General features: G+C 40.6%; 2 protein-coding genes across 3 annotated transcripts; both read left to right on the forward strand.

Annotated features, from left to right (window-relative positions):
• Window positions 1-287: 287 nt before the first annotated feature.
• Window positions 288-2953, forward strand: LOC137964047 (uncharacterized). Of its 2 annotated transcripts, none has more exons than XM_068811311.1 (2): window positions 288-2344; window positions 2599-2953. In XM_068811311.1, the coding sequence occupies exons 1-2, from the start codon at window positions 430-432 to the stop codon at window positions 2763-2765; spliced, it is 2082 nt and encodes a 693-aa protein (XP_068667412.1). In that variant the 5' UTR covers window positions 288-429; the 3' UTR covers window positions 2766-2953. The 2 variants fall into 2 exon arrangements, with proteins under 2 accessions (XP_068667412.1, XP_068667413.1); XM_068811312.1 differs by having other exon boundaries at window positions 2617-2953.
• Window positions 2954-3736: 783 nt separating this feature from the next.
• Window positions 3737-8808, forward strand: LOC137962692 (probable glycosyltransferase At5g25310). Its single transcript, XM_068809705.1, has 8 exons — window positions 3737-4271; window positions 5250-5396; window positions 5600-5664; window positions 6053-6122; window positions 6789-7010; window positions 7573-7716; window positions 7883-8018; window positions 8138-8808. The coding sequence occupies exons 1-8, from the start codon at window positions 3954-3956 to the stop codon at window positions 8365-8367; spliced, it is 1332 nt and encodes a 443-aa protein (XP_068665806.1). The 5' UTR covers window positions 3737-3953; the 3' UTR covers window positions 8368-8808.
• Window positions 8809-16184: the final 7376 nt, after the last annotated feature.

Genomic DNA, 16184 nt, shown 5'->3' on the forward strand with positions numbered 1-16184 from the left:
CAGATCCTTCTTGTCCTTTTCGTTCCCATTGGTCGAGGGGTCAGCTTTGATCTTCTCGATTTCAACCCCGAGACGGAGTATAGCTGTTCGAAAATTTGATGGTTTTGGGCAGTTGGCATTATGAGCGCTTGATCTTGGCTTCTTCTTTCAGGTGCAAATTTTTCTTGGTAGAGTAGTGCAATTTTCTCGGGAATTATTCGTATGATCCCTGTTCTGTGAGAATTCGGCGCCTGATCATCCAGCGCCAGGTACCTGTTTTGGGGGAAGAATTTGTCACCTTCCGATTTTCCTAAAGTAGGGTGGATTTTTCCTCTGGTTTTCGCATCGTTCCTTCGGCACTCGTTCAAAAGCTGTTTTTGTAGATAGGGGGCGAATTTTTTGCTCGTTCCGTACCAGTTTTCTCCCATTTTCTCCGTTCTATTGCCGGCGATGGAGCAGTTCCGGCAGATCGGAGAAGTTTTGGGGAGTTTAAAGGCCTTGATGGTGTTTCGGCAGGAGATCCGTATCAATCAGCGGCAGTGTTGTTTGCTTGTTGACATGTTCACTCACGCATTCGAAGTAATAGCAGAAGAGATGAAGCAAAATCTGAGATTCGAAGAGAAGTCAACAAAATGGAAAGCTCTTGAGCATCCCCTGAAGGAGCTCCATCGAATCTTCAGAGAAGGAGAGCTGTATATTCGTCAGTGCTTAGAGGGCAAAGATTGGTGGGCCCGAGCCATTTCCCTCGCCCAGAACGCCGACTGCGTGGAATTCCATCTTCATAATCTGTTATCGTGTGTTCCTGTTGTCCACGAAGCAATCGAGATAGCAGGAGAAATTGCAGGCTGTGATGAGGAAGAAATTCGAAAGAAACGAATCATGTTCTCAAAGATGTGCGAGAAAGAGTGGATGGACCCAAGACTTTTCCAGAGAAAATTTGGAAAGCAATACTTGGTTTCTCGCGACATATGTGACCGAATGGACAGCGCATGGAGGGAGGATCGTTGGATGCTTCTGGAGATGATCGGGGAAAAGAGAAGTTTAGGATCATCTGTTCTTACCAAACAAGAGCAGAGAATTGCTGAGCTCCTGTTCAAGAATCTCGATGGGTTGGAACCGTCCAAAGGGATGCTTTTCCCCAACTATTTCTTGGTTGGTTCGAGTGATTACAAGTTGAAGAGGAGATTAGGAAATGGAAGTCAGTACAAAGAGATCGAGTGGATGGGGGAAATATTTGCCCTCCGCCACATTTTTGGCAACATCGAGCCTCTGATTCCAGAAATCTCGCTTCTTTCGTCCATCTCCCACCCCCACATAATAAACTTTCTGTGCGGTTTCTCTGACGAAGAGAAAAAGGAGTGTTTTCTTGTGATGGAAATGATGAACAAGGATCTCGACAGCTTAGTCAAGGAAAGTTGCGGTCCAAGGAGGCGAATCCCATTCTCTCTCCCTGTTGCTATTGATATCATGCTTCAAATTGCGAGAGGGATGGAGTATCTCCATTCTCGGAAAATCTGCCATGGAAATTTAAACACTTCCAACATTCTTGTGAATACAAGAAACTCGATCTCAGATGGTTATTTTCATGTCAAGGTGTCAGGCTTTGGACTTGCCTCAGTTAAGAACGGTTCCTCCCGGACATCTCCAAACCAAGCGGCCGCGAACCCATTCATCTGGTACGCCCCAGAGGTCCTGTCAGAACAAGAACAGTCCGGAAATCCTTGTAACAGCAAGTACTCAGAGAAAGCAGATGTCTACAGCTTTGGGATGGTATGTTTCGAACTTTTGACAGGTAAAGTTCCGTTTGAAGACGGTCACCTCCAAGGGGACAAGGTCAGCAGAAACATTAGGGCAGGAGAAAGGCCACTGTTCCCCTATCCGACCCCAAAGTACCTCACCAGCTTAACCAAAAGATGCTGGCAAGCTGATCCAGCACATCGGCCGAATTTCTCTTCCATCTGTAGGATCCTCCGCTACATAAAGAGGTTTCTGGTATTGAACCCTGATCACAGTCAGCCTGATCCACCTGTCCCACTTGTTGATTATTTTGAACTGGAAGCGAATATCTCGAAGAAATTCGTTTCATGGGCAGGCACGGAAGCGGTTCCTGTATCACAAATACCATTTCAGATGTTTGCTTATAGGGTAGTTGAGAAAGATAAAATCTCGATTAACCGTAAAGAGAAGAGTTCAGAGTCGGGGAGTGATGGAGCTTCAGTTTGTGGAGAGGAGAATGTTGCAATACCAGATGACCCGTTCCCTGCACCCTTGGTCCGGTCAAGGTCCCCGTCCCAAACAAGTAATGGTTCAATCAGGAGGACTTCAACGAAGAAGTCTCTGGAGGGAAGAGGCAGCAAATATTCAGGTATCTCTCATATTTCTGAATCTCCTTATTCACTGTTCTACTTTTGCTCTGGCTTCTTCATTTGGATTCTTTGATTTCAATCGACCTGACAAATTCTAGAATACCCGTAAAACCAAAAAGATCAAACCAAGTTAGATTTTCTTTCCATTTGGCCACTCACTTTTAACAGATGGAGTAGTCCCAATAAGAAATTAAGATATTGCACCAATTTTGGTTCGTTTGAATGCTGAACTGACTTCCATGGATTTCAACAGGACAACAAACGGCACCAGTCCACAAGGGGAGAGCATTGAGACCTCCTCAAATGACCCCTTGCGGAAGAAGTTTGAGAATGAATTCGGAAGGCCAGCTTCAACCCATGGTGACGAATCCAAGCAGGAGAAAAAAATCAGGACATATGTCTGATTCTGAGTTAAATTAGACCTTATACCCCCACGTCGTTTCCTTCTTGTTTCATAGATGTTTCATAGAAATGTGACTTGTACACAGTCTAGCATAAACACATACGAAAGAACCTCTCTTTTTTCTACAGAGAATCCCACGGTGTTTTTCTTCTGTCGACACGATTGTAAATCTCAGGTTAACGTGATTTAGTTCAGTTGATCTGGTTCTGCTCCAATATTAAGCTAAGAGGAAACTACATGTGTTTCCATGAACTATTTTCGATGGTGATTGCTCGGAAAAAGAAATTTTTCTTTTAGATTTTCACAGGGTCTGCAAAGACCGGATTTGAATCATCGCCTTATATTGCCAGTTGAATGTATATGAAGAAAACTTTGCATTGAGAGCCCTATAATATAATGCAAGGTAAATCATGAAAAAAGACCTCATTTGTCTCAGAACCACATGTTACAACCATCAGAAACAGATGAACCCACAAAATTCTGAGGAACCATGTAACAACAATCAATATCAAAACCAGAATTTCATTGAAATGTAAACAAGCTAGAATGATCCACAAGATGAGCTAGTAAGCAGACCGCAAACCTTTTCATTTGTGTGGCCACTCAAGGTTAAGTTGCATGCATTATTGGACAATTCGTTTGTTAAACTCACTTTCATTGTGTTAGTGTTTGTGGTATGTGTTAAGACTTAACTTTCCGTACCTTAATTGACTAATCTTTTGGGGTGGTTTAGAGATGGAGAACGACATTGCCTCTAACCCTACTTTTATATGAATAAGATTGTCATTGAACAAAAGAAGGGAAACAAATGAGCTCCTCCATTCAGCAAGTTTTGGGCCCCTATATGGACCCTATTTGTTTATTTTTTATTTTTATTAGAAGTTTCAATGACTATATTACTCTCAACTTTAATAGATTCCATTGGCAAATCAGTTAAGTACTCTAAAAGTGAAAGTGAGCCCCCCTCCTTGTAAATGAGTCAAATGATCAAAATATTAAATCACGAGTAAACGGCACCCATTTTTCCATCAGAGCTAAGGATTTTGATGAGTGTTTGTCGTGACTATCTCCGTGTTTTGCGTCTTCTCTCTGTGGCGGCACCCATTTTTCGATCAGAGCTAAGGATTTTGATGAGTGTTTGTCGTGATTATCTCCGTGTTCTGCGTCTTCTCTGTGGTTAGCTCCTGGTCGAGTCCTCGACGGCAATGGCTATCATAAACAAGAGCAGAAACCTTGCTGGTGCTTCTTTCACTCGAACGCATCAAATCGGCGCCCTAGCTCTCATCGTAATCACTTTCTTCCTCACCCGGATCTACAACCAATCTCTCTCTTCTTCCGGCTGTCTATTTGCGGTATCCAGTGACGGAACAGCATCTTGGCCTGTTCGAGGGTACGGGACTGACCTATCTCTCAAGATCTACGTGTACGAAGAAAACGAGATCGATGGATTGAAGGAATTGATGAGAGGGAGGGACGGAAAGATTGTAGCGGATTCGTGTTTGAAAGGGCAATGGGGAACCCAGGTCAGTCCTTTTGGTATTTGAGAGAGTTGTAAGTTCTCCTGGTATGAAAATGTTACTTCTGAACTAAAGGTGTTTTTTTTTTTAATTTATTTTGTTAATATAATCCACTGAATTGTTGAGTTTTTACAATGTTGGTCTTTCTCTAAGTGGTATAATGTCCCCTGAAAGATAATTATTAAGTAAATTTATTGGAAAAATTATATTGGGTTCGTACTATTATGTGTCTAACAGAGTTTGTTAACTAAGTGTAGTTATTCATCAATTTTAGATGGACCACTAATTGAATCTAGTCCCTTAGAATGTGAAGGAAAGTATTCCGTAGTTAGTCTTGAGGTTATTGACGTTTCTTGCGTTAAAATGCTTGATATTTTAGAAATGTGTGAAGCTATTAACATACAGTTTAAGATTAACCCAAAATAAGATATTTGATTTAAGAGTAGGCAAACAATTTTCTGAGTAATGTTTTGAGCTGTGACATGCTCCCACAGCAAGCCTCTAAACGTAATCCACTCAAACGATCTTACTTTCTTTCGCTGCTTGTCAGTAAGAAAATTAATATTGTCCCTGTCTCATTCTTTTGTTCTTATATTCCAATCCTCCCGTTTTGAATTTTCTTCTCTCCTTCCCCTTCTTTACCCTCCTGCCAATGACATGCTGACATGCCAGCCAATTAGTATGAACTTACTGTATGGCTGGAGAGAGCAGTGCTGCTCCTATGGACCTCTTTAAATTGTTGTTGTTCACATTCCATAATATGTGATTGCTTGGGAAAATAAACTGGATGGAGTCTTGCTGAAAGTTTGTCTTTTCCTCATTACTGCCTGTTTGTAATCTCATTCTTTCTATTGTCAGCTTTGTGCCAGTTTACAAAAGATTTGAGGTTCATTGTAACTTATAGCTGGTACATATTTGTGTTTTTGTTGACTAAATTAATGTTCGTGGTTTCAAATCTGAGCTTCCTTTTTGTGCTTTGTGAAGGTTAAAATTCATAGGCTTCTTCTCAAGTCAAAGTTCCGGACTTTAAGGAAAGAGCAAGCAGATCTTTTCTTTGTTCCATCCTATGTTAAATGCACTCGGATGATGGGGGGTTTGAACGATAAGGAGATCAACCAGACCTATGTGAAGGTAAACTAGTTATCAGTTTAACCTATTTTCCATCCCATGTGATGGATAAGCATCTCATTGTGGCTTCTCATTGACTGTTGTTTTTTAGTAGAGGCCAAATTACTCGAACGATTGCAGTGTTTATATTTGGGTTCCTGTAATTCTTTGATTTGAAACAGACTATTTGTTGTTGTTGAAGAAATATATATTTTTTTATCACACAGGTTCTAAATCAAATGCCATATTTCCGTCGCTCTGGAGGTCGAGATCACATTTTTGTCTTTCCTAGGTATCCTGATTATTGTTTTTTAGAGTTAGACACTTGGCTTTTCACCTTTAGTTATCTAAAATAATTAACCCTGCTCTAACTGCATAGCACTTGCCATATATTATTTTAGACACATATTTTTTAGCTTTAGCAGCAAAATTGTCAGTTTCTTTTCTTTTTCAATTGGAGGATTTTATTTTGATGAAGACTTTTCAAGTGCTCTAGTTTTTTAATATTTTGCGTATTTTATGGATTATAAACCGTATATTATGAAGGCAAAAGATAAGTGGCCATGCATGTAGTAATGGTTTCTACGTACTATCATTGTTTTTGCTATCAAGTTTAATTTTGGCATAAATTAAGAATTTGCCCAAGTATTCTTACATGGTTGCTTTTACAAAAATTGCAGTGGTGCTGGTGCTCACTTATTTCGTTCTTGGGCTGTGTATTTGAACAGATCCATTATCCTTACTCCTGAGGTACCAAATCTAATATGAATTACTTCTGACTTTGAATGAGTTGTGAATACTAAGTTAAGAATCTCACTAACTTTGGAAAATATTTCCGGTCTACTTCTCATACATGTGTTTATAGTATTTGTTATGTTCAAAAATCTCATCTTAACACTTGGCTTTTGGATTGGGATCGTCGCTGAATGGCCACCATTTTTTTGGGGGTTGGGTTGGGGTGGGGGTGTTGCACCTGATATTATTGCTCCTATGTAACTATAGTTTGGTTGGGTTTTATCGTATGCCACAGTTCTGTTTGAGCATCAAATCTTTTGCACAGAAATTTTACTAAACTAAACCAGTATTGAAGCATATCTAACTTTTTTTGAGACTCTCTTATTGGTTGCTCCACAAGCATTGCAAATATTGAGAACCATCATTAAACGTGCATTAACACTGTATTTTCATATCCATATGCTTAGAATCCTTTCAAATCCCAAGGGTTCTATTTGAATGTTGTCACATTTCAGACATGCCATCAGCAGTTGTCTATTAATCTATCCATCTACACTTGGGTTTCCTTAGACAAGCGCAAGGTTTAATTTTTTGTGTCAGTAGCTCCTGTTTATTTGCAATATGTGATCGATAGAGGGAATACTGTTGCCTGATGTAACTTCTGGTCATGTTTTTGTATAGGGGGATCGCACAGACAAACGAAACAGTAGTGCCTTCAACACATGGAAAGACATCATAATTCCTGGCAATGTTGATGATGGAATGACACAATTGTATGGGAATCCTGTTGTCAAACCTTTGCCTCTATCAAAGAGAAAGTATTTGGCAAACTTCTTGGGGCGTGCTCAAGGAAAGGTTGGTCGTCTTCAATTGGTGGAGCTTGCCAAGCAATTTCCAGATAAGGTTGTTTTTTTTTTTTTCCCATTGTCTTCTTAGGCCGTCTATTACTGAAAGAATTTGATACCCATTTTTTAAAACAAACCAGGCCATTGACCCTAATGAGTTGTCAGGTGGTCAAACTGTGCTAGCACCAGGTCAGCTGGTTTAAAGTAAAACCCCATCGGATTCCCAAAAAAAAGAAAAAAGAAAGAAAGAGAATCCCTATTAACCTAGTCAGCCTGGTCGATTTTAGCTCTTCAACCAATCACGACAGGCAGATCTCTCTCTCTCTCAAATTTCTGGCGTAGTAGACAATTGAGTCTCCTCGTCCAATTCACCTGGTGGGCTGATCCGGGCCCTGCAGCTAAGAGCTGGAAGTAATAGTAACATATTACAAGCTATTTTTGTAGATGAGTATTTTTTTTAAAATTTATGTACGCTTATCAGGTGGGAGCTTTCTTCTCTTTCTTGGTATCTTGTCCAGGGTACTTAGTATACATGTAAGCCGGCAACCATATTGAATCCCTTGGTTATGTGATATCTTTCCTTTTTTGTCTGAAAATATTAATACTGATGTCATCAACAGTTGGAATCTCCAGAGTTGAAGCTCAGTGGGCCTGACAAATTGGGACGGTCTGAATACTTCCAGCACCTCCGTAATGCAAAGTTCTGCCTTGCTCCTCGGGGCGAGTCATCATGGACTCTTCGCTTCTATGAGTCATTCTTTGTGGTCTCTCTCTCTCTCTCTCTTACACACACACACACACACACACACACACACACACACACAAACACACACACTAAACCCTAAACCCTAAACCTAAAACACGTGTGTGTGCACACAACTAATACAAGACAACCTGTATCTGTATAAACTAGGTGATTATGTTGAACAGGAATGCGTGCCAGTCATCTTATCAGATCAAGTAGAACTACCTTTCCAGAATGTTATTGATTACACCCAGATATCGATAAAGTGGCCCTCTACTCGAATAGGTCCTGAACTATTAGATTATCTGCAATCAATACCAGGTGATTTGATTCTCTATACGTTTCTCTTATAGTAACGTATTTGCATCACTATACTTACAAGTTTAGTCATGTACCAAAACGCTCTTTTCTTAAATACTGATTAGTCTTGTATTGCCCAGATGAACGTATAGAGGAGATTATTTCGCATGGAAGAAAATTCCGGTGCTTATGGGTATATGCTCCAGAAACTGCACCCTGCTCTGCAATGCTTGGTATTTTATGGGAACTCCAGAGGAAAGTGAGAAAATTCCACCAATCAGCAGAAACATTTTGGTTGCATAATGGATCTATTGTCAACAGGGACTTGATTGAATTCCATAAATGGAAACCGCCAATGCCTTTGCCTTAACCTGTCATGGAATTTCTACGTCGACAATTTTGTGTAGCTCTGCTAGATCCATTTAATTGCTCTATCATATCCTTCAAGAGTTTCCAGTGCATCAATATGTGTAGCATTCTACTTGTGTAAGATCTGATAAAATTCTATCAATGCATATGGGCTTGAAACAAATTTGTAGAGTTAAAACCACTTTTTCCCCTTTAGTTTGTCAGCCATTTATGAATGAGAAAAGAAGAAGGCCTCATTGTGTCCATCAATTTCCACAGGAGGAAGTGCTAATTATCAACCTCTTAATACTGCCGGCTCCGTTAAACCGTCCAACTGTTGCACTGGCCGGGTAAGGACTGAACAGGTCACGCAGGAGAGGGGCTCCTTGGATTTTCAACACCGTTTACAAAATTTGCCATTTCATTGAATCCGTTTTCGTATCTCCTTGTATTTATTTACATGTTGGGCTTCTAGTATTTTCAATAAATTAATCTTCATCTTGGCCACCTTTAATTTTTGCGTTTTGAGGTTTTTGAATAACAGTGAGAAAGGGCTTGTCATAAAGAGGACTCTTAGTGGAGTAAGGAGAGGTAGAATTCAAAGTTGCATACATTAAAGTAAAAATACATCTAATAAGAATAAGATAAAGGTCAAAAATGAAACTTAGAACCAAGTCCAAAGACCAAAGCTATTAGATTGGAAGGGAGGCCCAACAAGAAGTTGTTACCTGGTCACTCCCTCCTTTTGTGTATACATTAGAATGTTAACTTCTATGTGTGTGATTCCACAGAATGTAAGGAACTGCAAATGTCTTCAATTTCATTGAAATAAGTCAGAATCAATTCAGAGGTGGTTTCTTTCGTGAAGCCCTTCTAATAACCACTGCTAAGACCCCCTAAACAACCCAAGGATGGGAGAATCTGCCAGTGAAGAGTCTAATACCTTGCAGTAGAGTCCCTTATTCTGCTTTGGTAGAATAACAGTGACCAAAGAGGGTGCAGAAGACAAGGAGGATATTACTTAGCCCATCTCTAATTACACCTCCATCAGCTGGCCCAGTGCTAACATTAAAATTGGATTTAAGTTGACCGTTAGGAGGGTGAGACCAGGTGTTAACATTGTGACTGCGGTGGATAGTGGAGTTAATTAAGACTTCCCAGTTTTGTCTTACGAGTGACCTCGGTAAATGAAGGGTTTCTTGGAATTTTCCTGCCCAAAACAAGATAAAGAGTTCCTTTGCTTACCCTTGAAGGTTCTTTTGATGCTTCCACTTTTTGATGTATTGGATCATGATTGTCTTAAGTCGGACTCTAAATCATGATTTTCTATTCATTTGAGGCTGAGTTCGGAGCCCTCCTATGTGGGCTTCAGATATTCCTTCAGGGTTTTTCAGATTCATTGGTAGTAGAGGGAGATATTTCAGTGGTTTTCTCTTGAAAGAAATCTCCCTGGAGATGAGTTCATATTAATGACGACACTAGACACATTGGTTGGAGTTTTCAAGTACGATGGATTCACACAGCTTATGGGTTCTAACTCTGTTGCGGATCCATTAGTACATCAGGGTGTTTCGCAGGAGAGCGTCTTTGTTGGAGATTCTTTTCCTGTTGATGTTCATTGGTTGTGATTTACTTTCTCTTTTGTTTTCTGGTTGTTGAGCTGTGTGGTTGGCCTTCCATCTCCTGTTCTTGTTTTTCTTCTCCTTGATGAAATTTTCAAACAAAATATCATGACTGTCTTAAGTCAGAGTGTAATGCATTTCTCATTGAGAAACTCCTTTCCCAGTTTATTGTGAATCAGCTTTCCTTCTGAAGCTGTTCATAAAAGTGATATTTTGTGTCTCGGATTCTTATTTTCTTTTATTATTGCAGGATTTTGATGTTCGATAGTTTGCTATATCAGTAGCTGGCAGATTATCAGAAAAGAATCCAGCTTATGTTCTTCTAGCTCTCCGTCGACATCTCATTCAGTTATTGACATATCTAGAGCACAGGTAAGTTGGTGTTCTAGTTCCAAAAAGTTTTGGACTCGTCTACAGAAGGTAAATCTGGCCATGGTTTACTGCTAAAACAACAAAAAAAAAACTTCCAGATGATCGTCTTTCCATGTTTGCTGCTCAGATAGCAAATGCAGAGAAGAAAGTGCAAAACTTTTAGGTTGTTTAATTCAAAATTGTAAGCGACTGAAACTTTCCTACTTTCGCTCGTGCGAGATCATAAATTGAAAAAAAAAAATTTCTTAAAATCTCCTTCATATCATGGCTCTTGAAAAAATTGAAAATACATTTGAGTAGAAATAAGTTTCTAGGGACTATTAGTGTTTCATTTTTTTGTAAATATTTTTCTAATTGAAAATTTTTATTAAAAAAATTATGTAATTTTCTAAGTAAGATTTTCTTGCCAAGATGGGCTAGAAAACCGTATAGAAATTTTGTGTTTGATATTTTTTTTATTAAAAATATATCGATAAGTATAGTAATATATTATATTGATTATTAATTTTTATTTATTTTCCTAAAAGAGGCAATAAGAGGTCCTAAATTTCCTAAGAATCAACTAGGGGTACTAAGAATGCCATAGTAAATTTATGGCCAAATTCAAAAAATACAAAATAAGTTAGACAACATTTGGAGTAAAAAAATTAATATTGGTGCGTTCTAATCCATTATTTAAATTTAATCTTGAACCTCCCATATCATTATTTTTTTAAAATGTATGCATAATTTTATATATAATTTATTTGACATATATTTTATATAGAATATTAAATGTAGGTTAAGCTCGAACTCTGCTAGAGCTCGAGTTCGAACTCAGTTAAAATTATTAGGCTCGAGTTCGATGACAATTTTAGGTTTGAGGCTAGGGTCAATCGAGCTTGAGTTCAAAATATTTAAATCAAGCTCGACTTAAACAAGGTTTAGACTCAACTGGATTCGATGCCACCCTTATGCCTAATTTTAAGTAGAGGTTATTCCCAATTTTATGTAAAATGTATGTATAATTTTATATACAATTTATTTGATATATATTTTTTGAAAAAAATTTAAACTTATGTTGGAGCACGAACGCGAGACTTGTATTTTTTTAAAATTTTTAAATAAATGTTGAAGCTCAAGCTCGGTTTGTGCTTGGCTCGAACTCAGTTAAAATTATTAGGCTCAAGCTCGAGTTCAAAATATTTAAATCAAATTCGGTTCGAACATAAGCATGTTTGGGCTCCGCTCAGCTCAAATGCCACCCCTACTTGTGATTACTGTTTTTTATGTAACTTGTGTAATAAATAAGTAAAGAGAAGAGGAAGAAGAAATAAAAAGGGTGAAAAGAGGGATAAGGCGGCTGAGTGAGGTGCAACAGCTGCTAGCAATCAATTTGATCCCTTATCTTTTTTCTTAGATCATTTAAAGTGAAAAAACAACTAAAAAGATAGGATTGCCTTTAGTACATGCTTCTAGTGTATATAGCCTAGGAGTACTCATTAAGTCAGGTTTTGCGGGGAACTTGACCTGACCCGACCTGTAAAACCTGGGTTCAAGTTTTAACCTTTGGGTTGGGGATATGGCAGGAAAAAATCTTTTAAGTTTTGGTTCGAGGATGGGTTTCCCCAAACTCCACCCGTGGGGATGGGGCGGGAATATGAAAATGTGACAGGGATGGGGTGGAGATGTAAGGGAGGGATGGGTTTACGTGGACCAGTCAAGGATGGGGTTGGGGTTGGGGTCATGGTTTCAATTTTTTATCGAGGTCGTCCGACCCATTCCCACCCCCAATACAGCCATATAAAGTTGCAAATAAAACAAAAAACATACTAAGTTTGATGTATCACTAATTACTCAGATGTTTGTTCCCTCTGCCCCCGTCGAGTTGTTGTTTGGGAGCCTCCTCCTACAAGACATTATAAGCTGAATTTTGATGGTAGCACCTTTGGGAACCTGGGTTTGGCTGGTTTTGGTGGGGTGGTTTTTTATCCGGGTGATACTGCCATACTCTCTTACTCTGGCCCTCTCGAAACTGTTGACTCGACCACTGTTGAACTCTCTGGTCTCCTTCACAGCTAGCGTATTTTTAAGGATCACTTCAGTGGTTCCCTTATTGTGGAGGGAGATTCCAAGGTCTTCATCGTATGATGCTCCACCTCATCCTTGGGGTCGGGGTCATGGTTTCAATTTTTTATTGGGGTCGGCCGACCCATTCCCACCCCTAATACAGCCATATAAAGCTGCAAATGAAACAAAAAACATACTAAGTTTGATGTATCACTAATTACTTAGATATTTGTTCCCTCTGCCCCCGTCGAGTTGTTGTTTGGGAGCCTCCTCCCACCAGACATTATAAACTGAATTTTGATGGTAACACCTTTGGGAACTTGGGTTTGGCTGGTTTTGGTGGAGTGGTTTTTTATCTGGGTGATACTGTCATACTCTTTTACTCTGGCCCTCTCGAAACTGTTGACTCGACCACTGCTGAGCTTTCTCTGGTCTCCTTCACAGCTAACGTATTTTTAAGGACCACTTCAGTGGTTCCCTCATTTTGGAGGGGGATTCCAAGGTCTTCATCGGATGGTGCTCCACCTCATCCTTGGGGTCGGGGTCATGGTTTCAATTCTTTATCGGGGTCGGCCGACCTATTCCCACCCCTAATATGAATCTCACTGTGGGAGCAATCGCCTTCTCTCTCAGTCTTTCGATACTGAAATGTCAAAGAATGCTAGATCGTCCAGTGCAGAAATGATCTCATCATGGCCAGAATATACTTCTCTGTAACTGCGGGTAACTCCTTCAATTGGTCAAGCTTCCGCACCAACTTTCGGCACCTTCCGATGAGTGGTAACCCTGAAAGAGAATTCCCTTCTTCTTCATGTACGATTTTGACGAGTCGTAACCCTGATCCATCACCCCATTCTTCTTCATGCACGATTCCCTTCAACCAAATGGACCATCATTTCCCCCTTCTCCCAAACAGCTTGCTCCTGTGTAACCCTTCCCCCTATTTTACCTGCATTACCATAGACCGCCATTTTCCTTCTGATAGTCTTTGTGGGGCAATAGAACTTCTGTCTGGAAAATGGTGGTTTTGGTTGGGACCGAGATTCCATCGCCATTTGGTTCAGGGAGTTAATCCAAATCGAATACTGGCTAAAGGTCTCGCTATTGGGTTCCCTTTGTTGGCTAATGCGACTCAACTCATTAGGGGATAAGTCAGCTGCCCTTTGACTCTCCCCGAATGACCATGCTGGTCTTGCTAAATTTAGGGTTGGCTCCCTTACACCCACAACTACTCCTTCGAGTTGTAGATCTCAATTTGGGGTCTTTTGGTGGAGCTTTGGTTGGAAGACACCTTCAAGCATATTGTTGATTTTTTTGGCACCCTGATAAGATTGGTGGAGGATGCTACCAGCATGGCCAAACTTGACATTGAAATGCTCTTCATCTCACCAACGCAACTTTGGGAGGGAACCTCCTTCAAGATCTTCGTGGGTGCAAAATATTTTTGGATCAAAGTTTGTTTCAGTGAGATGACCACGGCCAGCTCCGCTGCCCCTCCCATCCAATGGGAAAGTGACTCGTCCCTATCGATTCCTGCAACTCACATCGACTGAGTCATTGCCCGAAGATGGGGGCAAGATTGGGGTAGTGTGCTGGTCTTTGCTGGTGTGGGGTATCTTGTGGTTTGATGAAAATTGGTAGGTATATTGAGTATCAGGCAAAGTTGGGGGGGGGGGGGGGGGGGGGGTGGAGGGGAGGCAATTGCGGAAGGTGTGCCAACCAAAGTTTGAATTGGTGAGTTGGGGGGCGAAAAAGGATTCTGCATTCCAAACTGTTGTGGTCGTAAGGTAGAAAACAAGGTCCCCTGTCTAGAGTTCTTTGGTGTTGCTGCATTCAGAAGTGTTGGAAATGACTGTGTGAAAGAGCTTGCTGAAGGAATCTCCAACAATGGTTGGTATAGTGATGAATGAAAGCTTGCTACATGTCCTTGGTAAGAAGTTGATGGCCCGACCCAATCGCTCCTGGGTTTGGTTAACGGTGCTGTGAGTTTTTCCATGTCTGAGGGTGAAGGTGGTGGGGTTTCTTGGCATGGTGTGTCGAAGTCTTCTGTGTGTGGGTCGGCTGTAGATAGTCTACTAGCCAAGGTTGTCATCTTCCACGTCTTCATGATCCTTAGGCCGCTACAACGCTGTTACTGATGAAGAGCAGTTCCACCATTAATCTCGTCATCGAGAGGTGTCGCAAGAGGGTTGTATGGAGAGTCTCTGGGGGTGGCTGAGGAGCGGAGGTGGGATGCCTGGGGGGCGAACAAAAAGTTTGCTCTAGGGGTCGCACCGCGCTTGGCTCTGCGCAGTGCCATCAGACCATATTTTCTTACATTTGAATGTTAAGATCTGTCCTAGAGTTGTTCTCTATTTTGAATGTTAATAAGAGCTCGAAGGGTCTGCATGCACTTATCTGGGGGCTCCCCTCACCCTTGGATTACCCTCCAAGTCTTCTTGGTAGCCCGTCATTGAGCCATTGGAAGTCTGATGCTCTGCTTCTATCAGACAAAATTGAGCAACTTAAAAAAAGATTTTTGTGGGAAGGGCCAAATGGTGAAAAAAATACCACTTAGTAAAATGGGAAGAGGCTTGCAAACCAAAATTTCTTGGAGGACTGGGTATTTGCGATACTGCCACTACTAATTATGCTATTCTCCTTAAATGGATTTGAAAATTCAACCTCTTCCTTGATCTAATCTGGAGAGTTGTAGTAGCGGCAAAAGCTAATAAGCAATTGGGTTGGTGGACGGAGGGGGGAAGACATTCCCGTCTATCCCCAGCCTAGAAAAAAATCGTCTTACTACTCCCAGATTTCAAGAAAGCAGTCAAATGTTATGTTGGCAATGGAACCTCAACAAAAAATTTGTCCGATTGGTGGACTAGCCTCTCCAACCTCAAATTTAGCTATGAGTCTATCTCACTCCTTACCAGAAATACTGATGCCTCTATCTCAGAACTGTGGTCTGAAACTAGGGGATGAAATTGGAACCTCAGAAGAGATCTCTCGTATTATGAAGCTATTCTAACTTCAAATCTCCTACCAAACTCTGTAACAGCCAAGATACTTTGATCTTGACACCTTGTACAAAAGGTTCCTTCTATACTGTTTCAGTATACAACTTCATCTGTAACTCTTGCTCAAATTAATCAAATCACCCTGCGGCCATTGCATGGAATCTCCTTGCCCCGCCTCGAGCAATTTTTTTCATTTGGACCGCCTACAGGAATAAAGTTTTCACCTCTGGCTCCTTAATCCGGCGGAGAACCCCTGTCCTGGACCCCATGGTGACGAATCCAAGCAGGAGAAAAAAATCAGGACATATGTCTGATTCTGAGTTAAATTAGACCTTATACCCCCACGTCGTTTCCTTCTTGTTTCATAGATGTTTCATAGAAATGTGACTTGTACACAGTCTAGCATAAACACATATCGAAAGAACCTTTGTTTTTTTCTACAGAGAATCCCACAGTGTTTTTCTTCTGTCGACACGATTGTACATCTCAGGTTAACGTGATTTAGTTCGGTTGATCTGGTTCTGCCCCGATATTAAGCTAAGAGGAAACTACATGTGTTTCCATGAACTATTTTAGATGGTGATTGCTCGGAAAAAGAAAATTTTCTTTTAGATTTTCACAGGGTCTGCAAAGACCGGATTTGAATCATGGACTTATATTGCCTGTGGAATGTATATGTAGAAAACTTTGCATTGAGAGCCCTATAATATAATGCAAGCAGTTCCACAGCTATATCTCAGTATCAACTGTCGCCAGGATGCTCAAATAAAGAGCATTTGGTCTGCAATCGGTTGCCT

Source organism: Aristolochia californica, unplaced genomic scaffold, assembly GCF_029961685.1.
Source record: "Aristolochia californica isolate CCGP_79_NKW_82.1479 unplaced genomic scaffold, dmAriCali1.0.hap1 SCAF_4, whole genome shotgun sequence".
Taxonomy (NCBI): domain Eukaryota; kingdom Viridiplantae; phylum Streptophyta; class Magnoliopsida; order Piperales; family Aristolochiaceae; genus Aristolochia; species Aristolochia californica.

Coding starts and splice junctions, on each gene's coding strand:
- LOC137962692 (XM_068809705.1), top strand. CDS start 3,954: ATGGCTATCATAAACAAGAGCAGAAACCTTGCTGGTGCTTCTTTCACT. Junction 4,272..5,249: donor AAGGGCAATGGGGAACCCAG/GTCAGTCCTTTT, acceptor TGCTTTGTGAAG/GTTAAAATTCATAGGCTTCT. Junction 7,011..7,572: donor CCAAGCAATTTCCAGATAAG/GTTGTTTTTTTT, acceptor TGTCATCAACAG/TTGGAATCTCCAGAGTTGAA.
- LOC137964047 (XM_068811311.1), top strand. CDS start 430: ATGGAGCAGTTCCGGCAGATCGGAGAAGTTTTGGGGAGTTTAAAGGCC. Junction 2,345..2,598: donor AAGAGGCAGCAAATATTCAG/GTATCTCTCATA, acceptor GGATTTCAACAG/GACAACAAACGGCACCAGTC.